Below are 26641 nucleotides of genomic sequence, written 5' to 3' on the forward strand. Positions count from 1 at the left end.
ATGCAGTGCTATTTACATCAAATACCCAAGAATAACATTTGAACAAAAATTGATAATTATATTTTTAAAATAAAACGTAGAAGATTTAGCAAAGGGACAAATTAATGCAACTGATTGGCCTTCATACTCAGTGAAAGTTCCTATAAACCAGTTTTAAACTAGAATAGTAAAACGAGGTAGTAGAAAAAAAAGGTGCTGCTTCCAATCTTTCTCTTTATGTTGTGCAAATGAAGAGAAATCACCAGTTTATATCACTTTTCAAGCAGGGATTATCACTTTATGAAGAATGGGTGCATGTTGAGGGAAGGACTTTAACCAACGTTGACCAAACAGGTAGCACAGTATAGTATATGTAAATATTTTATATATATACATATATATATACACACATACACACATTCTATGCTTGTATATAGTATAGTTTATACACTACAAACAGATAGACAAAAACACACACACACAGAGTAAAAATTAGAGCATATAACATACCCTTGTGCAGGATTTTTTAAATTTATTTTATATTATTTTGTCAGTAAGACATGCTAAGACCTACTGATTTAGGCAAAGGTGTAGACAGGGGGAAGAAACCTATATGGTAGCCAGTCATAACATGCTTATCATATGATGTATGTATGCAAAAGGTGAGGGGTAAACATACAAAGCTAGCCAAGCTCAAATGAATAGCCGAGCCATGATTCATGACCTTCAGTAGTTGCCATGGGCTTTAATGGATCATTTCTGATGAACACAGTCCAGAGTAATTACGTTCTTCTAGATTACTTGTTCCTGTGATCATAATTATAGCTGTTCTGTGGTTCAAGGGATAATTACTGTATAATTTGCAGGTTTTTTTATTTTATAATATTGTTAGGTTTGAAGCAAATAGAAATACAGTAATGGCAGTGTGATCATGGGCACATTAAAAAACACATGATTACATGACCAAAACTAGGCAGAATTTAGACAGTAAATACTAGCATTGGAGCAGACATCTGTATCTAATTCTAGACCATGGATCATGGTCTGGACCATGGAAGTAGAGGACTTCGGCCGTTCTTAATAACCTGCTTATTTGTTTCAAGTAAAAACAAAATAAAAAATTACAAGAACAATAAGTTAAATATATTGCTAATCTATAAACAAATAAAACTCAGGTCATTTAATGCATCTTCTTCAGACTGTTACCGCTCCCTCCCATAGGTTCTTATCTTTCTTGTCTTAAACATAAAATCCCCTGGAGACAGAGAATGATTTTTATTATATTAGGTCAACATTTAACAAATAGTTATCTAAACACTGCCACCAACATTCTTGGTCCAACTGCAAGGTGGTTTTCTCTTTAGAAAGGAAGGTTTTTTAAAACTGTGCTAGATGTCAGAAATCTTCCTTCTGCGTAAACCCAGATGCCTCATTACTGCTCTAGGTAAATAACATTACTGGTCTTGCTTTATTACCTCGGGTTTTTATAAACCAGTTAATCTCTCATCTCTCATTTCTTTAATTCCTTCCATTTAATGTGGTACTTTCCTTTCACCAGAGGATCAGGCTACATTTGTTCCCGTTTATGGCCCTAATGCTGTCCTGTGGGGCAGTATTGACTTCAGAGGAACTACTCCTAATTCACAGGGCTCTCCAGAGAGCGAGAGGAGAACAGGACCATTACGAATCACAAGAGAGACGGCTGCTAAAAGCGGATAGTAATCGGAGCTCTTAAACTGCTGATTTACTGTGTTGAAATGGTATAGAACAGCGGGTTGCAAGGAAGTCTATTGTCATATATTTATTATGTTATAGGCATTTTTTCTGCCTAAAGCGTATGTTTACTGACAATTTTGTTAGTAGGAAAGTATAAGTCTTCGCCTATATATATAAAATAAGCAAGATAATGCTTAAGTAAAAGAATTAAAGGAAATTGGTATCAAGAAATTGGTATGAAGATTGATATCAATCATATAGATCTCTCTCATCTAAAAATAAACATAGGCTGGGAAAGGCTACACAAATATAGGCTAGACAAAACGCTGAACATTACTTGTTAGAATTTGCTTGACTGACATAGCAAACTCAGGGAAGTGGGGGAGAAAAGGGATATTTATCCATAGGGTGTTGAGAGGTGAGATTTCCCGAGAGATTTTTAACAGGTTAAGAATCTCTGAAAAAAAATACCTGTCTTTTCTTTTCAAACCCTACCTTTGTTATTTTACTTTGCTTTACTGAAACAGTCTCACAAGAGTTTAGCTAATAAAAGAAGAGGAAAAAGTAGGATCATTAAAGAATGAATCCTTTGATGTCTGTGGCCACAATTTCCCTACCACTGAAGGATACATATCATTATCCCAGCTGTCCCATCAAATGTGATTTATATAGGAAACACGTTTAATACATAATATAGAGAAAGGAAGATGGTAAGATTAAATTGTTCTCAAGTATTAAAGATAACAGATGTTAAAAATATTTTTTACTTACTAAACACAGAACTGATGACCAATTTTTTATTTATCCAGAGATTTAAAAAGAAATGTAAAATGCATTTATTGGCAACTGATTATCTGCTATATGTTTTAATTGAAAGCAATAATTATTTCATTTTATTCATTTCATTCAATTACATTCTTTCTTAATCTCATTTCTTCTTTTCCTTATGTGTTCTCAAATAAAGTACTTGAACTAAATGTGCTGTTTGTCAGTGACTGTCAAATACTGCTCTGTCAAATAATGCGTATTACTGTCCTTCCTGAGGACTTTTCACCCAGGAAAAGCAGATGATATTTTAGCCATAGATCCATTACTGGATGAATATATCTCAAATCTGTCTGGTGTGAACCATTTTGGAAGGTTTTCAATACTATGTAGGTGGTTAGATTCATAAATTGATAAAGTTTCCCCACAAATGTTTATTTTCTTGTTGGGTACAAAATTCTTCCAACTTTTGGTTAAGGAGATATGCTGCACTAAGTGGTATTAATTGACTGATCTGCAATTTGACAACATTCTCTCAAGAAAGTCTGTGTGCACTCAAGCAACATCTGTTAGCTTGGAAATGTTAATATAAAACAGAATATTGACAAATCCTCTCTTCATTTTCCTTTTTTTTTTTTTCTTCTCTCCTTGCAGGGGTTCATTCTGGCAGTGAATTGCTCACTGATGTCACCAACGGGAGAGACCATAACGTGCAAGATATAATCCAGAGGTTTGTCAAGTGACCCAAATGAGATATCTGTCCTGGAAAGTACTGGACGACAGCTGAAGGTAGTTTATGAGAATAACTGATTAAATAAATAAATAAATTTAATTAATTAAAAATAATTAATTAAATATTTTTTCCCTTAGAACCACCTAGCCTTTTAAGCACGACTGGTGAAATTTAGGTGACTATAGGGCATACATTCTGACTACTGCTTATCCACATTCCCAGCTTCTTTGAGCACTGTCTTGTATACCCACCTTTACTGTCACAGAAATTGAACTAAAAGTAGGTTATTGTCCTTTGTCTGTATTCATCTAAAGCTAGGCTGTAATTTCTTTACTTTAAGATGGAGGCATGCCAATTAAAACTAGCGAAGGCAGACAGTACTCACTTCTTCCAGGTAATAACATCTGCCTAACACTTATAATCTTCAATTTAATCACTATCAAATTACATTTCATATAATAAAATTAAGGCAAAATTGAATCAAACTTCTTGTGTCTTTATCTCTATAGTGATTATTCAAATTACCCTATTCGCATGACTTAAAAAGGAAAACATGTCAGTGCTGAGGATAGAGACACCCAATAAAATGGGAGAGGGAAATCTGCTAACCAAGTAACAAGGGCATGAACTTCCACATGTGAGAAAGATCAGTATTCCCTGTGTTATACAAGTACATGGGAGCCAAGAAAGCAGAGCTTTTATTCTCTGAATTTAAGAAAACAATGAGTTTGGAAATATTTTATTTTAGGAGATTAGTGAATGACACTATAAAACCTCTCTCATTAGTGAAAAACACTGCTGATATCAAAGAGCTCTGAAAGGCAGAAGAAATGAGACTGCTGACTGGATAGTTAAAAGAGAAGTACAAAGGGCACAAGGGAAGACTGTGTTTTTATATTTAATGCTTAGTCTGAAAAGGTTTCAGATATCACAAACAAGTATCCTGCCAGCATACATGTGTATGACAGCTTGTGAGATGTCAATCAATAATATATCATTTATGGAACACTTCAAGCTTCAGGAATTATATTCAAACCATTGATAATAAACAAAGCAAGAACTTCAGTTACATGACTGAATTGGAAGCATATGCTCCAGTGAGCCATGCAAGGCCAGCACAGGCAGCAAATGCATGTGGCAGTTCCTCTCTCACCTACACGAAGTACAGACATCCTAGATAAACAGCAATCAAACACAGGTATATCTGATAAAAATCAATATAAGATCATAGGATCATGTCATTTGAGTGGCAAAGGATTCCTGGGTCTCTAATCCAAAGCAGGAGACCCTGCAAATTTCCAGAAATTCCCAAAGTGCAAGGAAGTCACAACTATCTGAGCCAAACACTGTTTCTCCCTAGGAGCTGTTCTCTGATTTCAAATATCTGCTTTCCAAATTCCAGGCCTCCCCAGGAAGATTAAAGCTTTAAAAAAACAAAAAAAAACAACAAAAAAATGCCACTAGGAAATATTTCATTTCAGCCTGAAAAGTGAAATTTATGTTCTTTTTTTTCATTAAAGTTGTTTTCATGGTGTCTTCTTATATACTAGGATCTGCTTTCCTCTACTTGTTGACCTAGCATTTTGGAAATGAGTAAATTAGTGTTTATCAAGGTCAAATGGCATAAAACTTAATATCCATCCTTCTTTTTTTTCCTCTTGAAATCAGCTACTGTAAAACAAGGCATTCATAAGCAACTATGATCAGCCTGATTATCAAACTAGAGCATAGTTTCTGAATGACTGCTTTGGATGCTAGATTACGTATTAAAGACCTTTGCTTTCAAAAAGCATACCACAACAAGGACTTTATATTGTGAAAATATATAGTATATAAATATCAGGCATTATCAACATCATCTATAGAATGAATGCCTAAAGACCTCCAACATGCATCTCTCTCATTTTCAGAATGAAAATTAAATAGAAAAGATACAAAATATACAAGTATATGAACATGAGCCTACTTGCTATTTTGCTAATCTTGTTATTTCTGAAAATATTTTGGGCAAGAGCAGTGTTTTTATTACTCTTAACAGGCAGGAAAGTTGACTTTCATCTGAGATTATTATTCATGCTGCCAAGAAACTTGAACTGGATGGTAGATGAGTGCAGGAAAAAAAAACTATGAGAAGGCAATTGACATCATATATCTCACTTGTATTGTAACAAAATAGACATAATGCCAGAGATAGGAAATCCAGTAGACATTATTTAAACAAATTCCATCTCAGGCAGCAAAAGAGCCTTTCTCAAAACAACACATGTCATTTGAGTATCTTTTTCTGTCATCATAAATTATGAGCAAAACTCTCCCTTGCCAAGTACCTGCAGTTCCTATTGGCTTCAGCAAGATTATGAATACAGTCCTTAACACTCATGAAAAATCTAGCCATTCATTTGCAGCTGCGTTAATGCAATTCTAGAGATGCTAGGCTCAAACAGGCACCTGGGCTTGAAAATGTGGCCTATATTACACATATTTTATCTGCAGAGACAGCATATCAGCTCATGCAGTACCTTTGTGTTGGAAAATGCTGTTTCAGGATATGGGTGTCTCTTCAAATGAATTAGACAAACGCCAATTTTTGTAATATAATTGGCCAAGATCTCACGTTATAATATGATAAAAGAAAAGTGGAAATATTGAAAAAGATATATGTGACCTGGATATTGCAAATTATTGTTGACAGCAATGTGAACAACAGCACAGATAAGTATAGTGTCAAAAATAATTATTCTATACGATCATGGACTCTGTAAAATTACAGAGAAATTTTATTACTGTAGGAATAATACTGAAAAATTAAATGCAGAAAAATACAGTTATAGAGAGAAAATATATATGCCAGGTGGAGAAGACTTCGCCTACAAAACGGAGTGTTAGAATATGCTAATAATAAAATTGTTAATGACTAATTGAGTGCAGTGTAGAAACTGCAGTTACCTTATTTAGATCAAGTGACTGTGTAAAATATGTTAGCAGAATGCAGAAAGAGCAAAGAAGGCATAAAACACAAAAAATGAAATAGTATATTCTGTGCTTGTCTGGGCTTTCTGAATAACATAAGAACACAATGTACTACTACCCAGATATTTAGCAAAAGAAAAAAAAATACCTTTATCACACCAGTATGGAACCAGTGGCACTGAAGACTCATACTATTTTCTTTTACTTCTGAGTGAAACAGGGTTTTATTTACTATGTTGAGCTCTGAAACACCATCTCTAAAATACCTGTTCTGCAATTGTCAAGTTTGCTGCTCTCTGATAGAGGTCTAAGAGGTCTTTAGGGATATATAACAATCTTTCTCAAGAATAGTAGAAACCACAGTCTGAAGAAACATTTAAGCAGGCTCTACTAAGCATATGAAATTACAGTTAGACTTGGTGGAAGTCAATTCTTATTTCTCATTGAAACTATTTGAATTTATATTTATATCTGTCTACTGAAGTTTTCCACAAGTTATAATTTCTGTCTCTTCTCTTGTACCCTTTGACTCTGGATTACAGAACTATCTCTCTGCCTCCCTTCTTCATAGCACACATTTACTTTCTGGTCCATTTCTATGTGTCTCTGGTCTCTTTATATGTGCTCTACTTCTGCCTCTGCCCCTGAGGCTGAAATACACGAATAACTATAATCAATAGATAAGGGTCAGGCAGGAAAGAAAGAAATCTGAACTGATGGGAAATATGGGACGAAGGGTGGAATGGAAGTGTATTCCAAATTATAATGCAGTAGTCCAGGGGGCAGGGCAAAATCCACTCTCGTGTATTAAAATGAAAATCTTCTCTAAGACTGTTTGTATTATCAGGACAGCAGTGTTCAAGTGGGCCCATTTTTATGTTTGAAAGCTGCATTTTATTGATTTCAAAAGGGCCCTGTGTTAGAGAGAAATGTATATTTTATTACTGACCAAAAACATGTCAAACCTGTTACTCTCCGAAGGAGATAGGTAAGAAAACCTCACCCCTTGATCAGTCTCAAGAAAACTCTCCAATGTGAGGCAGGTTCCTCAGAGCAGCCGCTGTCCTGCTCTGCCCTAGAGCTGTTCCGGAGCAAGGAGAAGGGGAGCTGTGACAACTGTCCTGTTTGCCATGCTGTCAACATAGGGGAACTCCAGCAGCTCAGGAATTCTGCTGCCATGGCCAAATCCTAGGAAAATAGCTGAAGAGCAGAAATTGATTTGTTGATCCCTTGACCTCTCCAAAGTAAGCACCATGGCAGCGTGTTTATAGAGCTGATGAGAAAAAAAGTTATTCTATTCTGTGAAAGATTTGGGCTTTGCAAATTGTTATTTTATATTGCTTTGAAAAAGCAACAGTGTGAAATTCTCTGTGAAAATGATTTGGGATTGCCCAGAATGTGCCAGAGCTACACACTCTGAAGATGCTGCCTTGGAATATCCCACATAATGTTTTTCTTTGGGGACAAAAACCCTGGAAGTCTGTTGCAATTAACTTGCTTCAACAAAACCAGAGACCTTGCAAATTCAGTATGTTCTACTGCTGCTGTGCCTTGCACTGGCATTAGGATGGGAGCCAGAAACCACCATAAGCCTTCTGCTTTAAATACAATGTGTTTTCTGACTGTCATTAATATATGCAGAGTGAGCAGACATAGAAAAAGAAATTGAAACTACGCAGTTTATTCCAGGGAGAAGCTAAGGAATGGAATGAATGTCACCTGACAGATGGCAGTCCTGCGACTTAATGTTCAAATACACTGTGAGAAGCTGGATACAAACAGAAGACATTTTAGAAATAGATGGATGATTTGACTTAGACCAATGAATAACTTACAGACAGTAATTTACTCTTTTCATATTTTAGCAGTTAATGTACACAGACCAGAATTGAAGTTGCTTTTTCTGGTTCACACCGTATTTATTAGGCATTCATTTCCAAAGAAACTGAATTTAAAATACAAGATCTAGTTCTATGGTAAAATAAATCACATATAATTGTTTTTCTTACATGAACTATTATTCTAAAATATCTTCTTGAATTTCCATCAGGATGGAAGACAAATTAAAGAAAATGCATGTATTTATCTTCAATTACATTTCCCTTGGTACAGAATAATTACTCACAAATATATGGAGCAGAGCACTGTTTTTTGCATGCCATTTAAACTCCTCTATATACTGTATAAAGGAAAAGAATAGAAAAGGAATTAATAAAAGAGTAATTTATGACTTGCCTCATTCCTATCAGCATTCTTTCAGGAACGATAGCTGCCAAAATGACAGATAGTGCATTGCAATCTAGCTAGAAAATCTTTGAGAGATACAGCACACGCTGGGGTCATTTCTGTCACTCTTAATTGGCCAGATGGGGTCAGCAAGGAGTAATCTGAGGTACCCATTACTGGCCAACAAACTAAGCAAACAAGATGAGCATCTATAAAATGTAACCCCCCCAAAGCAAGAGCCCACACCAAAACTGTCGCTTAATATGAGAGAATGAAACTCTGTGGTGAGATAGAAAGAGATTGAGAGAGTCTCTCAGAGGAAGAAGTGGAAGCCTCATTGCTTGAATAATTTAAATCCTAAATGAATAATACAGACAAAAATATACTGAAGGGAACAATCCACTGGTAGGGCATAGAGTAGATGGGATATATTGATGCTTTTTGTAATTCTGTTTTCATGACCTGCACATATCACCTCCACAATGATCTTAAGTCATGAGTTTTTAAATCCCGAGGCATTCTAGCATTGAATGTAATGAGTAGTGCATACTGTAGAATAACAAACTTTACTTTTTGTGAATGCTTCCGGGAAAAGTAAATTATCCAATATCTTACTTTCTTGCCATGCAATGTCACCTTTATCAGTCTAGAAGACTGAGCTCACAAAAGTTCTGCAATTTTTTTCATTTATAATTCATATTCTTGTCATCAAATTATAGTCTCTCAGAGAGAATTACATGTAAAATATATTAAACATTTAAACAAAATACAAAAGAAGTGTAAAATAATATTTTGTGGCTATTGAGGGATTCTACTAAATATAAAATTAACTAGAAACTTGTAATAACTTTTTAAAGCATAATTTGGTGTGGACATTTCTCTTGTCCCTTTGTGATGCTAAAAATTTGATCTACTTTCTCTCATTAAATTATCTGAAGTCATGAATACTAACAAGACCCATATGCAGACCCAATGAAGAAGTAAACCTTATCGCCAAATAGAGGCCTAAATTGCATCTGTGCAGTCTCACTGACAGCAGTGGTCTTGCCAGAAAGATGAGGGTTTTTGTTTGTTTATTTTTCCCAGAGAGCAGCAGAAGTAAATCACAAAATCAACATAATCAGACCTAATTCAAGGTGAATTTTGTAACAATAATAAAGCATTGCCATTTTGCTACATAAGCTGCTGTGTAGACTCTGTTGCTGTAGGAGTAGGATAGGACAGCTAAGGAAGCTGTGGGCAGGGGATTTCCAGGGACACAGGGAATTTCTCTTCAAACAAAAGGAGCAGAGACAAACTAGAGGAGATTCTGAGAGGCAGAAGGGGCTGAAAGGTTTCAGGAAGCTCAAAAGGGGAGCAAAGAAGTCAAGTCAGTAAAGTTCACAGGAAAACTGGGGTGAGGGACAGGTGCCAGGAAGGGCAAGGGGACGGTGGCATCTGCCTTTCTTCGCTCTCTGGAAATTTTTCTCTCCTCACCTATGGGTCTGTCATGGAACAAGTGGTGGTGGAGGTGAGTGATACAATGCACTTCACTCATGTGAAAGAAATAGTAATAGGTTTTATTGATATGCAAAATGGTATCATGAGATTCTATGGCAAAGTCGCTTAATACACAGAATTATCAAGGAGACCCTCCTAATGAGTCATGGGGTTCAGATTGGACCCCCTTGCTTTCCAAAATCCCTCTGAAAGGGGTCTGGGTGCAGCTGGATCCAATCCTAGTCCCAGACCTGGTCAACGATTTATAACTAAGGGATTTTGTGCACAGTTACACAGTTTAAGTTCAAAAAGAGAAGTTATAGTCACCATGAATCTGTTAGGATCTGGCAAGGATCTCAATCTCGAGGAGTATCCTTGGGAGGTGTCCCTGCTCAAGGGGAGATCCTGGCATGCAGCCCACTGCCATGCAAGGAGAGCTCAAGGGGCTCTCAGGCTGTCCCCATATTTATGGGATAAGATGATTGACTTATAGTCATTCTTTCAATTCGGAAATGACTGTTCTCTGATGCGTGCACAATTAGCCTTATCTCCCCATCAGGATGCAGCCATCAGGACTGTTATTGATGGTTAATGTCTGAGTGAGGGAAGAAATCAGGGAGGCAACCATCAGGATCAGATAATGTGGTGGTTAACATCTGAATGTGTGAAAAATCAGGTTGAGCTGGGGAAGGAGCACATCTATCACAGGGTCACCCTTAACCAGAGTTTGGTCTCCCCTCCCCACAGCGCTGCCACCTCAACCTCCCTCCTTTTCTTCTTCCCTGTGCCCTATATTCCTGAATGACCTGGGGAGTGCTGAAGAAAAGGGGAGAGATGAGAGTAAGGCTTAAGGGATTAAGGAATAGTTATTTAGAGGAAAAAGTTACTGGTTGTGGGGTTTCAGGGTAGCAACAACAGTTCCTGCTAGGACCCAGCCTTGGCAGCCTCCACCACGACACCTGGGATCATCCTCAGTAGCACCAGGGGAGAGCTGCTGTTTGACTGCTCATGATATTAAAGCAGATGATTTCTATCTTCTCCAACAGAGATGATTTGGCAGCCTGTTGTCCCAGGCAACCGCATACTTTGCTTGTGCCTAGAGCCCAGCCAGTCATAACCTAATTTATGTTCATCATCACTGTGAAGGATTAAGACAAAAATCTAGAGTTGTAACTCAAAACTTCAGAAAAAAAAATTAAAAAAGGTAAAGAAAAGAAAGAGAAGAAAAAAAAAAAAAACCCAAAAACCTCCAAAGGTGTTGATTAATAGACATAAATCTGTCAAGGAATCACAAAGGACATACTAGCACAAAATGGAATTCAAAATAAAGCTTCAATATTTCATGTAATGGCCCCAGAAGATTCTCCAATCCTTATTTGAGATTGTAGGCATAGAGGGATGAATAAATGACAGGGTACACATGGTACACAGGCTAAAAGTAACATATACAGTCTTTGCTAGTGGGAACACACACACACACGCATGAGCAAAATGATGCTCAAAATCCAGGAAATATCATGACTTAAAACCATACTGCTTCAGTCCACAAAACGTTCATTTGAACAGAATTGCATTAGTAAACTCCGGGCTACAAGAGGCCAAGCTGTAGAACCAGGACAATCACCAAATAGGACAGAAAGAGGAGAGAGAGGGGAGGAAAAAAAAAAAAAAAAAAAAAGAATTCCAGAAGAAACAACATACATTAAATATCAGTTAAGCTGGAAAAGTACAGACAGATTTCTTGAGGAGTCACTCAAAGTATCAACATGTAAAATGACATTGGAGTAAAACTGACTGACCTTTTATAATTTTCACCAAATATCTGTTGGGAAATATGATTGGAGCTATTTTTCCAGATTTATTTTTTCCCAAGTTATCTTTTCTTAAAGATAACAGGTTTAATTGCCAAATGATAAATATTGAAATAGATAAACAACATATTATAAATAGCATATATTCCTCTAAATTGTCTTAATGGTGCTTCCCTGAGAAGTAGTTAAAACGTCAGTGAAAACATTGAAATCTCTGTTTAAAATTAGCTGCTCTCCTCGAGGCCAGGCAATGCCATGTATAATTCTGCTGTAACCTGTAACGCGTTGGGTGTTTGCCCGGGAGGGACCACGGCCACGGCTGAGGGTGCTGCCATGGCAGGCAGTGCTGTAAGAGGGCAGAGGATCGGGAGGCAGTGGCACCACAAGGATTTTAGCACAGGAGAAACCCTCCCTTGATATTTTGATCTCTGGCAGAGCTAGCAAACCTACAGCTATGTTTAAAGTGTGCGTATCTGCTGTATGTTCCTCTCGTCTGCATTCATCACACTAGAGAGGCAAGTTTATTGTGAATTCAAACTTTGTACCTGGCACACATATTGTTCCCATTCAAATATAAATTCTTTCAAAAGATCACATTACTTGTCTGGTGTTCATGATAAAATGTCCAGTTTTAACATAATTTCTTCTCCCACTTCTCTCACTACTGGTTTACTACAGAAAATTATAAACTGGTATGCAGAGCTAGCATTAAGCACTCCAGGAGCAATAGGGTATCTGCAAGAGTGCAAGGGTGTAAATTGTTGTAATGAAAGATTTTCTGATGCCACCTATTGCTCATGTAGTTATTACACCCAGTCATTCTGGTGAATTCTTTCCCTGCCAAAAAGCACATCTCAAATCTTGCCTACTTAGAGCAGCACACTTTTTTGACCCAAGTTACTTTGATCAGGTTCTAAATCAACCAAACAAAAAAGAATTTTAACTGTGCTTAATGTATACTCACATAATACAACTGCATCAAGCACCTAGTTACCATCAGGAGAGTATGACAATGTTCAAGAATTTGCCCTGTTCCTCAATGATCCTACTAAGTATGTGGGGATGGAACAGGAAAGAACTTACTGAGTCCTGGACCCCACTCTTTCAGGCAAGCTCATCGTGCTTCTCAAATTTAAAGTGAAAACATGCAGCTTCACTGCTATTTGAACTCTCAAAAACATTATTGCCATTTTTTAGGCCAGCACCTAGGCACCTAAAACTCTGGCCTCTGGATGCCACTGAGCTATAGGGTTCCTCAATTGTAGCTTGTTAGTACCTGTTTGACTGTTAAAAACAAAGAGATTGCTCAGTCCAGGTCATAGTTTTCATGTGATCATTTTCTACTACTATTATAGAAACACCAAAGTGCTAGTTATTTATGTAAAAGTCAGAGTAAGATCACTCTGAGCAACTAAGGCTTGACTAGACACAAGGCATTATGCAAAGTGTTGAAATAACACTTCCCCCCGCCCCAAGCACCCAAAAACCCTGTGTTGAGTTCTACTGCTGTCTATGGGAACTTGAATCCACATTCAAGGCAATATACAGGTTTTCTTGGTCAAGAAAAATGACAGAAAGAGTCAACTGTCAGTCTCAGCTACCCAGAGTACCTCAAAGTGAGTTAAGATACAGTAAGAATTTTGCTCTCTGGTGTAGCCAGAGATTCACAGAAGTGTTTTACTTCTCCAGACAGAATGGCTAGAGAGAAATCATGGTTTTCAATCCCTTGTTTCATACATCTGAGCATACAGATTAAAACATTTGCTTCTTTAGGTAAGCAACAATCACTTCCTAAGATTGATTACATACCTGATTTCATGTCACTTAATATAGCTGAAGATATGTAATTATTAGTACACAACCAATTAGAATACAGTCTTCTAAATGCAGCTTACATATATAGAAATGATATTTTCAGGTGTTACTTACACTTGTGCAAACATGGACTAATTCCACTGAGATGAGCTAGAATTAATGCAGAAACAGACCCACACTCTCAACAGCCCGGCCCTCTCCGCTGATAAATACAGAAGATGACACGTGGTAACAGGGACACAAAGGCCACACCTGAGCCAAGCCCTGGGGAATACGGAAACACCTGTTTGTGCTTCGGGAGAACAGGTGGGAGGCGGTGGATTGCGGGCTCCATATCCTGTGCTCGCTGTCACCACGAGCGCTTAGCAGGTGCCCCTCTGTTTTTTTTTTTTTTTTTTTTTTTTTTTTCCTCGTGTGACTTTATTAAGGAGCCGCCGCTGCTCCGCGCCACCCTGGCGATGCCCCCCAGCGCCCCGCGCTGCCGCCCCGCGTCCCCCGGCAGAGGCGCCCGCCGCTGGCCGAGCCTGGGCTGAGTTACGGGAGCCCGAACCAGGGCCGCTCCCGGGGGGCTTCCCGCCCCCCGCCGCCGCCGCGCGGAGGAGCGGAGCGGAGCGGGCGGCGGCGGCTTCAGCACCGCGGGCAGCTCCGGGCGGCCGCGGGGGCGCCGGGCCGGGCCGGGCCGCAGCTCCCGCCGGGGCGGCCGCTCGTCGCCGAGTTTTGACGAGATTTATTGGCTGCCTCGCGCCGAGCCACGCTTGAGTAACCCGAGCTGCTGCGCGCCGCGGAGGAGCCCGCGGGGGGAGCGCCGCTCCCGCTGGCGGCGGAGCAGCCTTTAGTCTTCCAGCCCTCCAACCGTCACCACCGCGTCGGAAACTGCCGGGTCACAGGCGTTCGCTTTGGAAAATTGGCGATGTTCGGTGCTAGAGATCGATTACCCTCGTAATCTGCCCCCCGCCTCCTCCTGCTCACCCCACCCCTGCCCGCCCCAGACAATAGCGGCCGAGGTCCTCCCGGAGGAAAAGAGAAAAGAAAGCGAGGAAGCAAAGAAAGAAAAGAAAGAAACTGGGAGATGGATCTGACTCCGGTAGGAAAAGCGTGTGTCCAGCAGCGGTGCTAATGGGAAGCGGTTTCGGAGCTGCAGAGGACGATGCTTTGCCACACAGGGTAGCCGGCTCGGCGCTCTGGGCGGGAGCCCCCTAGGAGACCCCCGAGGAGACCCCTGTGCGCGGGGCGCCGAAGACCCCTCCAAACATGCCTGTTCGCAGAGGTCATGTGGCACCGCAGAACACGTTCCTGGGCACGATCATACGCAAATTTGAAGGGCAAAGTAAGTTCTCTCTTTCTCTCTATTTTGCCACAGTAGTTTGATTTTTCTTGTGACTAAATGGACAGCAACTCTGGACTATTTTAAGTTGGCAGGTTGAAAAGAAAACCCCAGAAGTGAGGAGGTGATCCCTGGCAGGGGTTAGATTGTTTCTCATCTAGAATACAGTTTACGGTCTTGAACTATGGTTATTGTTTTTTCCCATTTCGAGGGACAGTTTTGATCTTTGACTGTATCCATATTGTGTAGCTATAGAAGTTACACCTCTTACCGTCCTCTGAGCCAGTGAGATGGTTGTGAAGCAGAGCACACAATATTGCTGCCTATGCAATATCTAAGAAAATCAGCTAGATTTATTATTGTTACTGTTGTGGTGGTCTTTGTCTTTTTAAAATAAAGGAGAACGGGCAGACTTTGATTTAGAGGAGACGGATAATATGCAGAGGAGTTATTAAAGGGAAAGTACACTCTACCTTGTTGTCATGACCGCATTTTAAAATAGCTGTCAAATATTTTTGCTTTGCTTATGGAAGCCTAAAATGTCCATCAAACTGGTGCAAATGCATTCTGAGGGAGATCTTTTCCAATGCAGCAGCTTACTACCTGTCAGAGAGGCAGAGGCTGAAGTGTTTTTCTTGGCCAGGACTTGGTCTCACTGTTAACAATAAAAAGGAAAACTTGATGTTTAGTTTTGTATAGGAGTGGTTCTGGTATAGGTACACTTATTTAAATGTTTAGCATATATTTAGTATCGGTCTACTGGAAACTCTCAAAGCTAACTCCAGTTCATATACTTGCTCTACCCTCTTATAAAAGCATCTGCTAAAATTTAATATTTAGGTTATTTCAGAATAAAATAAAGACTGTATTTGTAGTCCTTATTTATCTAAATGCTAAGTCAGTGTTGCTACTTATTTAATACTTTACACGTGAAAGTGTTTAAAGTTGAAGAGAATAAAGCAATATCTAGCAAATTATCAAGCAACAGTGAAAATTAAGCATGATTGAAAGACAGCAGAAAAAAGTGAGAATAAAATCTGCATCTTTCTCTCCATCTTTCTCTCCAAATATTTTATTATGTTCAAAGACAGTATCCTTAAAATTTTGAATACTTTTATTGCTGAGTGCCACATAAAAAGTCTTTTATTAATGTGGCAAAGACCGAATGAAGTCAAAGGATCTACTAGTGTAAATAGTAGAAACTGGTCCATTACTAACAATAAATGTACCGAAACTGCATATTCATATTTAAAATTGCCACACTGTGTTGTAGTGCTAACAAATGAAATAAGAGTTGAAAGACAACTTCTGTGCAGCCTTTTCCCAGGTGAGGGTTTGGGAAAGGATCCTTGACTAAGGCACAGAACTTCAGTGCAATATCAAAGGTGTTTCCAGCACCACAATCTGATTTTGGTGCAATTTCTTTCTTTTTTTTTTTTTAAAAAATAAAATAAATAACATTTATTTCATAAAAGTAACTTCTAAAACAACCATAGAAGAGAACAGTTTATATAGTTTATCTTGCATTTTCAAAGTAGTTTTGTTAAAATACTGACTATAACCTTGCTGTCAGACAACTCAATTTAAAAATCCCACTGACTAGACTGAGCTGGCTGGGCCTGATCCTAGCCAGCCCTTTACATGATAGAAACCATCTTCTCCATGCTCCTCAAATAAAGAGTTTACCAACTTTTCAAAGTAGTTTCCCTGGAGTCACCGTTCACAGGATGGAGGTCATCAGTTGGGCTTCTTTAAAGCTAAAAAGAAAGATAAAAACAGGTTGTGCAAGTCTGTCTGCAAAACTCTTTGACTCCCAACTTTTATTTCCTTAAAAAACAATCAAGCCTTATCTTTAATGTAGTCTAACTTTATTGAAGTTTCTTTAAAAGCTAAGGATCAAATTAACTACACTAAATAACTGAAAATCTCTACATTCCAGGCATCCCAGTGAAATAAAAAAAAATAGTTGTGTAGCATCCATCCATGCAATTGATGTTTTATGAAATGCTGAAAGAGTATTAAAAAATGCATCACTTTCTTTTATTGCAGATAAAAAATTCATCATTGCTAATGCTAGAGTGAAGAACTGTGCTATCATCTACTGCAATGACGGGTTCTGTGAGATGACTGGATTCTCCAGGCCAGATGTCATGCAGAAACCTTGCACTTGTGATTTTCTTCATGGACCAGAGACCAAAAGACATCATATTGCCCAAATTGCCCAAGCACTGCTTGGGTCAGAGGAGAGGAAAGTAGAAGTCACCTATTATCACAAAGATGGTAAAGTGTCTTTTTATTTTCAATATGTTTTGTTTAGTTGAGCAGTTGGCTGTAGAAGTGTTTGAGAGTGGTTGACTGGACCCTTAGGCAGAACAGTGCTGAAAGTTCCCTCGGTCTAGGGCAGGAACATTGACACCCACCTGCCGGAGGCCAGCTCTGAAGGCGCTGGGTGTCTCCAGCCTGGCACCGTTCAGCGTCACAAGTGACTGAAGTTAGTGCTGCACCTGCAGCTGCTGAACCAAAGCCCTCCTCTCAGCTCAGCAGGTATAAATCAGGGGCAAACAGTCCCCCAACCATGAAAAAATAAAAGACAACATAAAGGGAATCGTAACTTTTATGAGCTCTTTCATCTCAAAGAAAGTAGAAGTCAGATTTCAGAGGACTCTGCTAGCCTCACACAAATGGAACAGAAACATGATTTAAAAGTGATATTTTACTGATTTAAGAGTAACAAAATTTGGCCTGATAAAGTAAACCATAACTTAAAGTATCAATTTATAAAGAAAGAGACAAGTCTTTTTCAGGCATGAGATATTGTAAAGTTGGTGCAACTACATTTAAGTCAAGTAGTTGTCCTAGAATTATGTAAAAATTCACAACACAAATTAAAGGGTTAAACTATGAAGAGCTTTCCCATTTTTTTCAGTAAAGACTGAAATCCATTAACGCTATTATTGATATAAGTAATCTGCTGTGCTGATACTTTTTGTCTGCTGAGAACATTAAATGAATAAATGTCTTTTTTTGCAGATTTAGCAAATGCGTAAGCATGAAACCTAATTATGACACTTTACAGTTACATGTAGGCAGTTTATTTTTCTTGATTACCCAGTGTTATTTGCAGGAATGTCTTTCAAACAAATCCAAGTAATGAATAAGGACAGTGTACCTTATTCTATCACTTGCTGTGTATGCACTCCAGGGAGAAGGAAAAGGAAATTCATATTCAAATGCTGAGCTTAAATTAGTTCTGGACAAGTGCCAGTGCGTTGTTTGCATCAATTTTAGAATCACATGCAATAGATTCTCTCACATTTTAAAGTCACAGAGTTAAATCCTGTTCTTAGCTATTCTGTTGTTATCTCAGAAACACTTAAGTAATATTATTTTTAGCTTAGGCTGTTATAATTCAGATAGAACTCACACCAGTGATTCTGCCCACACTGCCAGTATTTAAGCATATTCACTTTAGAGAATATATGCCTATTAAAGTCTTTATTTCTTAGATCTATTTTGGTGGTCTGGATCAGATTTTGGTCAAGATCTGTTGTTGTAGTTGTGCCTTGATTGTAGATTTCTCAGGGGAGTCGACACTGTCTGGTACACATCTAGCCTGTGTTTGTGTTAACTTGACATTTGTTAAAAATAATATCGCAAAAGGGGAATGTTGTTCCTAACTTTAACAGCCACCAGCCTGGAGCATTATTTTGAGATCTGGTCATTCAAACGTGCTTCAATCTCCCAAGATACTAGAAGGTATGGAAAGGCGCTTAACTAAAGCACTGCTTATCTGTCAGTTACTGTAAATATATGTATTTCAAAAATGCTGAATTCTGACATCATGTACCATGCCATGATCAGTTACATAAAATCAAAGCAAAACTGTTCATTAAAACCATCATAGTTTTTTGTAAATAATTTTGAAATGACAGTTACAGATTATTCAGTATAAACAATCCTCTGCATATAGGTTTTCAGTAATTTCACTTCCTTGATCATAGTTAGTTTAGATTAAAGGATCAATACGTTAAAACTACTAACATGACTATATTATGATATCTCTAAAGGTTAAGGAATTTCAAAAGCTACAAACAGTTTTTCTAAATAAATAGGTTTTACAAGTAAATGTCAGAGTGACTGAATGAACGAAGTGTCAGTATACACTATATGTGCCACTATGCACATACACAGAAGTAATATTTTGAAATTAAATATAATTTTAACATCAAGACACTGATTTGAAGCAAAAATTTGCCAAAATGCAAGGTAGGTCTGACACTCAAAAATATAACTGACAGCTTGATCATTTATTGTACTTGCAAACTTATTTGTTTTGTTCCACATAATGTTCAAGTTTCCTCAAAATAGGAAAAGATCTAAAGCTTGTGTGTGTGTGTGTGTGTGTGTGTGTGTGTGCTATTATAAAATGGAACTACTTGTATGATGGTTTTATTTAATTTTAGTAAACATTATTTTAAATTACTGAAAAGCTATACTTTTCATCTAAGCTTTGTGAACATACTTTGTTTGGACTATATGCAAGGTTGTGAAGTAGTGGCAGCTAACTAGATTTTCTCTCGGTCCTGAAATAGGATAAATTTACTGAACTTTCCAAAACATTGTGAGTTTAGTGCCTGATTAATTGCATAATTTTGCATTGCGTGTTGTAGGTGAATATGAATGTACTTTTAAGAAGTTAATATCAGAGCAGTTAGATATATAGTGTTTTCCCTGCTAGTAACACAAGTGAATATCCAGTGAAATACCAACTGCTTGAAAGTTTGATTTGATATTATGTATATAAATATTCCACAGCCACCTGCTATATACTTGCAAATGACTATAATACTTAAGCATACGGAGGAGGAAGACAGCTCATGGCTTACGGTTTCCACGGACAGGGGGGTTTTTGAAGACCACATTACACAGTCCTGAATAAATGCCCAGTGAATTGCAAATAAAAGCTTATCTCATACCATCCTATCATTTACTCTACGTAAGCCACTGATTATATTAAAAATTATTTTAGTATTTTAAATTAAAGCAAATGTCAGTGGGATCACACACTCCTTCACTTATAAAGGTGGTCTGACTTCAGATATCCAGCAATGCAGATATCAGAGAGTCACTGTATAGCTAAAGCTTTTTCTTTTTTACTACTAAATATCACCCCCCTCACAGTTTTAAAATGTCACAGCTTTAAAGTTCAACCTGAAAAGAAGTTCTTGCACTAGAAAAAAAGATACTGCATACATACTGGGAATTGGGATTCTGATTTTCTCAGCTCATCTATATTCTACTTCTCTAACTGAATAAACTGCATGATTTTAAGCTTTAAACATCTTGAAGATGCAAGATTGAACGCTGCTGTTCACTGCTGCAATTTTTAGGCCAGATCACACATTTGAAGAGAAGGGGATAGTGTGGGAAAACTTGTGTAGCAGGGTGACTTTTGGAAGATGACAGCTGTTTGAAGGTGTACTGCTTCAAAAACAGCTGATAGAAGGTACAATGCTCAAAGAAGATAATAAATTCTACATCTCCTAGTTTTCTAAATGTGCTACCTAGATTGTGCATGTTCCCCTTTTCACTGCACAGCACAGTGAGGGTGCAGAGGAGAGGGGGAGAGTCTTCGTGGTAGTTTTGTGTAGTTGTTTAGATGGAATGAAGGTGGGATGCCAGCATTCCTTATACAACCAGCTGGCCACATCCCAGCAACACCGACACCTTATGTTCACAGGAGTTTTTAACAGTTGCAGCTTAAAAGCCCTACTAGCTCCTCATGCACTATTCGTATCAGAATAAGACTGCTAACATAGCCTACATTTTCTCTTGCTTTCTCTTCACTCATTTAACCAGAGTATTTACACATTTCAGATTATACAGGCAAAATTTTAAGCCTCTGTCCTGGTACAGTAGCTCCATGGTAGGCAATAACCTAGTCATCAAAAGAACTAACGGCTACTGAGAAAAAGGTCAATGTCAACAGACAGATGCCAACCTTACAAATTGTAACATCACAGGAAACCCCATAAAAGCCAAAAGGACTACTCAGGATTAAAGACTCAGTAAATTCCTTTTTAAAAATAAACATATTTCTTTTTAAAAATAGAAACAAATATATGCAAATCACAAGAACTATTATTTTGAAACAGTTTTTTTTTTTTTTAATCTTGCCTGTTAGGCATTAACATCTTAAGTCAAAAACTCTAATCTCAAATTAACCGTACAGTATGCTCCTCACAATTTCACAACTTCATTTCCACAAGTGATATAGCTCTATGATCCATATTAGAGATAGTTGAAGGGAAGATGTTGTTTATACAGAATATCAATTCTTATTCTAATAAAGTTATTTGTGGTGAAAATGGTTGACAGATCTTCCTTTGAGGACTCTATTTTGCAATTTAAGTCATTATTGCGTAAATCATTCTTGACAGCTGTAAAATATTGCTTGAGGGGGTAAAGCTGTAAAGCTTTTGACATAAGTATCATTATTTAGGGATTGAGAATGGATAGATGATAATCAGAAGGGATTGTAGCACACAGTACTTTTTGCTTTCTACTATATATTTTTGTAGACATCTTAAACTACATCTAAGCAGTTAGCCTACGCAGTATGGTTGTCAGAAGGAAGGGAGGAGATCACTTAATCTTATCCAATAAACAGCAGATAATCTAGGGATGAGAAGTACTACTGAAGGCTATAGGCTTGAGTAAAGATAAGATCATTAGCAATATTTGCAGATTATTTACAAACCTCACAAAGTAGTTGTCTTTTATCACCTGTTTGCCTTTCATCAATTAAAAAAGCCACCGAAGACTCCTGTGTGTACATTGAGCTCCTTCAGTCTAGTCAGCCAGCACGGTTTTGACTGCAGGCTCAATACCTTAACCAGAGCCTATGAGAAACAGAGGACAATGAAGCAAGAATCATATCATACTATCAATAACATCTTGCTGTGCTAGTATTTCTTATGCCAAGAACTCCTGTCTGATTGCACTTTGATAAAGAAATGTTAACCCCTTTAGCAAAAAACTGTTGATGCGAGTTTTCCCAAGCATTCTTAAAGAAATCTCAGAAAGTTGCTAAGGGTGCTGAACTATTGGAATGGGTGACCTTTCTTCGTTTCCGTAGCATGCTATTTGCTTCTACCTTAGGTTTCAATACTCGTCCTTCATCTCATTCAGCATTGCTCTGCTTGCTGTTGCAGAAAGCACACCTGCAACCAATCCTCATTCAGTTATGGTTTCTGTGCCTGGCTACAACTGTGGACTATTTCTTACTCACATTTCACATGAGACTTAACAATAATGTTATAGTAGCTCTCAGACATATTAAGTAGGTTTATTTAGGGACCATTCTCAACTACATTCCTCAATTCCTGGTCTTTCTGATATATATATATATATTTTCTCAAGTTAAGATGAATTTATTTTCAATAAGCTTTTATAGAAGATAATTTTTTCCCTTTCATATATTGCCGCAAATGGGAGGCATTATCAGCATAAAAAAACTCAAAAATTAAAACGCCTTAAAAAATATTCTCTTTATGTCAGCATTTAGGGCCAGACAGGTATGATCAGGTATATCTAGTTTTAACAAATAATGAATACAGCTATTATTATTATAGCTACAGAATCTTTAATAGATAAAAACCGCACCAAGTTTTGCTTTTTTCCTTTTTTTTTTTTTTTTTGAGAATTTTAAATTCTATTATGCTATAACTAATCTTTAAACTGGTTTAGCATAAGGAGTCTTTCATTTCAGTAGAGTGTACAGGGAAAACTTTTCCACCACCAGACTTCCAGTTTAGAGCAGGATTAAGTAAGTTCATATGGTCATTTTACACTAATCAAGGGGCCCAAATTTCCACTACTTGAGCTACAACGAATCACTGTTTTCTGTCTTTAGAAAACTGAGTCTCACAGAGATAGGAAGATGTTGTATTGTGGAGACAAGCAGCTCTAGAAGGTTATAGTATTATATACACACTCAAAGATCAATTTCTTGTAAATTGTTTACCAGTATAATAGCCAATGGAGAAGAGTTTCATCTTTTATGTAGGCACTGCCTGAATAAAATTTTATCTTCTTTGAATAAGCTCCTTTCAGTTTTAGCAAAAGCAAGTTTGTTCTTGAGTTGGGAGATAAGTGAAATAGAAACTGTTAATCTAATTTTTGGTACAGTTTCATATAACTTTATTGTATCTGTCTTTATATCTTTAGTCTATATGCATTGTAATGATACATTTTGATAGTGGACTTCTTCCACATTCTTAATACATGTTATTGGTTCTTTGTTTTTTCCACTGAAGAGTCCTGTATATCAAAAAGAGATATAGAGAGCAAATCAGACATCATACTCAGCAAAAGATTGGGGAAAAAGCAATTGAGTTTCTAAAAGTGGCCTGTTAAGTATTATACAAACTTCAGAATATTGCACTTTGAATTGTATCAATGTTGACATTGGTGCTGTTCTCTCTGGTTTAGTGCAGAGGAAAGAATAGTGGTGTGGACCAGCTCAGTGGTTTCAGACCTGTTTTAAAATGTTCCCTGCTTATCTGACTTCTTACTGCATGACTCAGTCTGTGCACTAGATGGTCCATATCCTTCCCAGCTTCCTAGTTAAGTATGAAGATGTTCAACCAGGCAGCATGGGATTCACATTGGCAGGAGCAAGCTGACTGGAAACAGCTAACTTGCTGTGGAAACCACATATCTCGGCAGCAATGAGAGCTGCCGCAGTGAACCTGGATCTGAGCAGAGTGGATACATGACTGCGGCAGTTGCGCCATGGGGGTCTACAACAGTTACACCTGGTTTTGCACAGTCCACATATCTGAAATTTCCTAAGTCTAAAGTGAGGGGGATGGATGCTAAAATATTGTAGAGTTTGGATTTTTTTAGTCTAGTATGTGTTTTGGGGTTTAAGAGAAATAGCAGTCATATTTGAATAATCTTTGGAAGTCAAATGAAAATTTCATTTGGAAAGCAGAATTCTAGCCACAGCCAGCCACAAAGCTAGACTTTTTGACCTCCAGCATTTCCATAGAAATTTTAAGACCATTTTAAGCTCCTTTACCAACTTACAATGGAAGGGCCTAATATAGCCTTTTCATTTCTGTTTTTCCCAGTTTCTTGAATTCTATACCTACAGTGAAATCTCATCAGGATCATCACAGAGGTTACTAAAATGACCCTAAAAAACACCACCATAAACAGAGCAAGGGAAGGTCCTGTTGTATTTTGCTATTTCTTTAACCACACTCTAGTTACAGATGTTATTATACTCTACTTTTGATAATGCACTCTGTTCTGACACTGATGTTATCCAGAATTTATTTCAGCAGAACTGCTGTTGTTAACAGTGATATGATCAAAACCTAACGATGGTGTTTAAATGTTTATTAACCACTTCATTGCTGAAATGTTTCAGTAAAAATAAACAGAAAAAAAAAAGTTTAGGCCAGAAATCACACCTGCTGGCTTACTACAAGGTCTTGTTTCTCCATCGTCATTCTTCCCTAGCATCACATAATTAACAATAATCCTTTTTGTTTTACATTGTGTACTGATCTCATTTAAATCTCTGATTTGTCACATGAGACTGCAATAGCAACAAAAAATTCTTGACTAAATTCAGATAAGACAAAGAAACAAATACCATGAAATTAGGATATACAACAAAACTAAAATACACCAATTCCTGACAATATTAACTTGTGAAATATAGCCCTTTTCAGAGCAGGCATATGAGATTATAGTATAACTGCTTATTTCTCCTACCAGAAACATTCCCAATGACCTGAGAGATAGATAGCAATATCTACAGTTATAGAACTTGTCTTATATGCCCACAACTTTCATAGAAGTAAACTGCAAATTTTATTTTATTTTGTCAACATTAAGAATCCTGGCACCTTGGTGTTAAGACCACTGAGAATACAACTATATTAAGACATTTCTAGCTAGTATTCAGCTGGGTCTGAGTTTCTATACACAAAGACTATAAATTATGTAAGAAATGCACAACAAACAAACAAAAGCTTCCTGATTTTATTCCACAGGGCAGGAAGGCAGAGATGACTTCAGACCAAGAGCAGATAGATACTACTTTTTTCCTTGCTTCTGTACCTAAGTTGCTTGAAAAGCAGTTAATTATCATGTAAATATGCTTCATTCCTAAGACACATGTTTTAAAATACTTATTCCCAGCTGTTCTCAGACTTTAGTCTATGCCCTTTTGAGAATACTTATTTCTTACAGCATTCTCCACTGATTTTCATTGAAATCAATGCAAGTGCCTCTGGAAATAGCTTGCAAATGTCCTCCTTTGAAAACTCATTTGTGCCAATCTGCTTTGTTCTCTGGAAAAAAATGCAGGATAATCTCATTAGTATTTTGCATGTTTATGGCTATTCTACAAGAAACCATTTCTTTTTGAACTTGCAAAAGAATATGAATCTCAATATTCCATAAATCCTATTGTCATGGTGTCAAGTTAAAACACTTTTGCACTCTGTCTACTTGTTTGAAAAATAGCTTGCAATTCACAAATAAAAAAGAAAGAAAACCTAAAGTCCACGTTGTATTTAATAATGATATTAAAAGAAAGTAAAATACCATCCTTCTTCCATTGTAAGTTCCTAACATCATTTTTGTGTGATAAAACACACCAAGAAGCAATTCAACACAAAAATCCCAGAGAAATATTAAGATTTCTACAAAAGGCTATTTCTGGAGCCCATTTTTACGCCACTGAAAATGTACCATATTGCCTAAAAGAATTACTAGCCTTGAAATACAAAATCAAGCACCTATAGCTCAGTATCTGAGTCTTCCCTATTGACTAATGGAGCAGCTCATGACCTGGTATAAGATGGCTTACGTATCAATACAGGTCCATAGTTTAGAGCATCCTCAGTGCTTCTCCAAGCTACAGCGATTGCTTATGGCAAGAAACCGAAGCAGCACGAAAGCTGCTTTAGTGCTTTTATTCAAAGTTTCAAATAAATGTTTTGGAGTGCTGTTTGTGGGCAACAACAAAGCCATATGAAGATATCTTGTTCTCTACCTGAAACTGGCAAATCTATCTCTCATCCCCATGCAGAATCTGAGGTCTTAAATGCTTAAAAACATAATTAAGAAGTAACTATGGCTCTAGCTGCAAGCAAGCAAGTTTGAGATGTGTGATGTTTATAGCCCAGGTGCTAGGTGCAGGTGGCATCTCTCTTCCCTGGTTACTGTTTGTTCAAGGAGTGGAAAGGAGGGAAGAATATATGGCCCACAGACACCTCTTCTTCCTACCTACCAGGTGTGTCATTCTATTTTCTAAAAACAAAACCAAGAATATCACAGCTGAGAAAGCTTTGCTCATGGACCAGGCAGGTCAATTTGCAATCATTTCTGGTTCTCTCAACCTCTTTATAAAGAATCGGATCCTGCAGAAGAATTGTCAGCAGTATTATTGTCTTTGCAGAACTTGAAATATGCAAAATATATTTATCAGCCATTTGAATATACTCTGTGTGGCTGCTTGTAGTGCAAACATGATTCCTCCCACATTAGTATGTGCAAGAGCTTTTGCTGTTGTTTCACAGGAAGCAAATTGTTTGGTTCTTCAGTAATATTTTGGTCTTAATACCTTTTCATTACAGTTTGATATCATTTTCTTGTAAATAAAAAGTCATTAATAAAATGCTGCTACTTTCTGAAGAATTTAAAGAATATATCAGCTGGGTTCTGAAATGACAGGGAAACAATTCCACATGTATCACTTGTAGCCCAGCAGGTAGATTATCCAATTTTTTTTTCCCCCTT

At 37.5% G+C, this 26641-nt stretch overlaps 1 protein-coding gene across 1 annotated transcript in view; it reads left to right on the forward strand.

The window, feature by feature from the left end:
* Window positions 1–14223: 14223 nt before the first annotated feature.
* Window positions 14224–26641, forward strand: part of KCNH7 (potassium voltage-gated channel subfamily H member 7) — a 201922-nt gene continuing 189504 nt past the window's right edge. Inside the window, exons 1-2 of the mRNA XM_088519495.1 lie at window positions 14224–14821; window positions 16868–17098. Coding sequence (XP_088375621.1) covers window positions 14746–14821; window positions 16868–17098 — 307 coding nt within the window. The 5' untranslated portion in view covers window positions 14224–14745. The remainder of the gene's footprint in view (window positions 14822–16867; window positions 17099–26641) is intronic.

Source organism: Tinamus guttatus, unplaced genomic scaffold, assembly GCF_059628265.1.
Source record: "Tinamus guttatus ecotype Peru unplaced genomic scaffold, ASM5962826v1 Tinamus_guttatus_pri_ptg000060l, whole genome shotgun sequence".
Taxonomy (NCBI): domain Eukaryota; kingdom Metazoa; phylum Chordata; class Aves; order Tinamiformes; family Tinamidae; genus Tinamus; species Tinamus guttatus.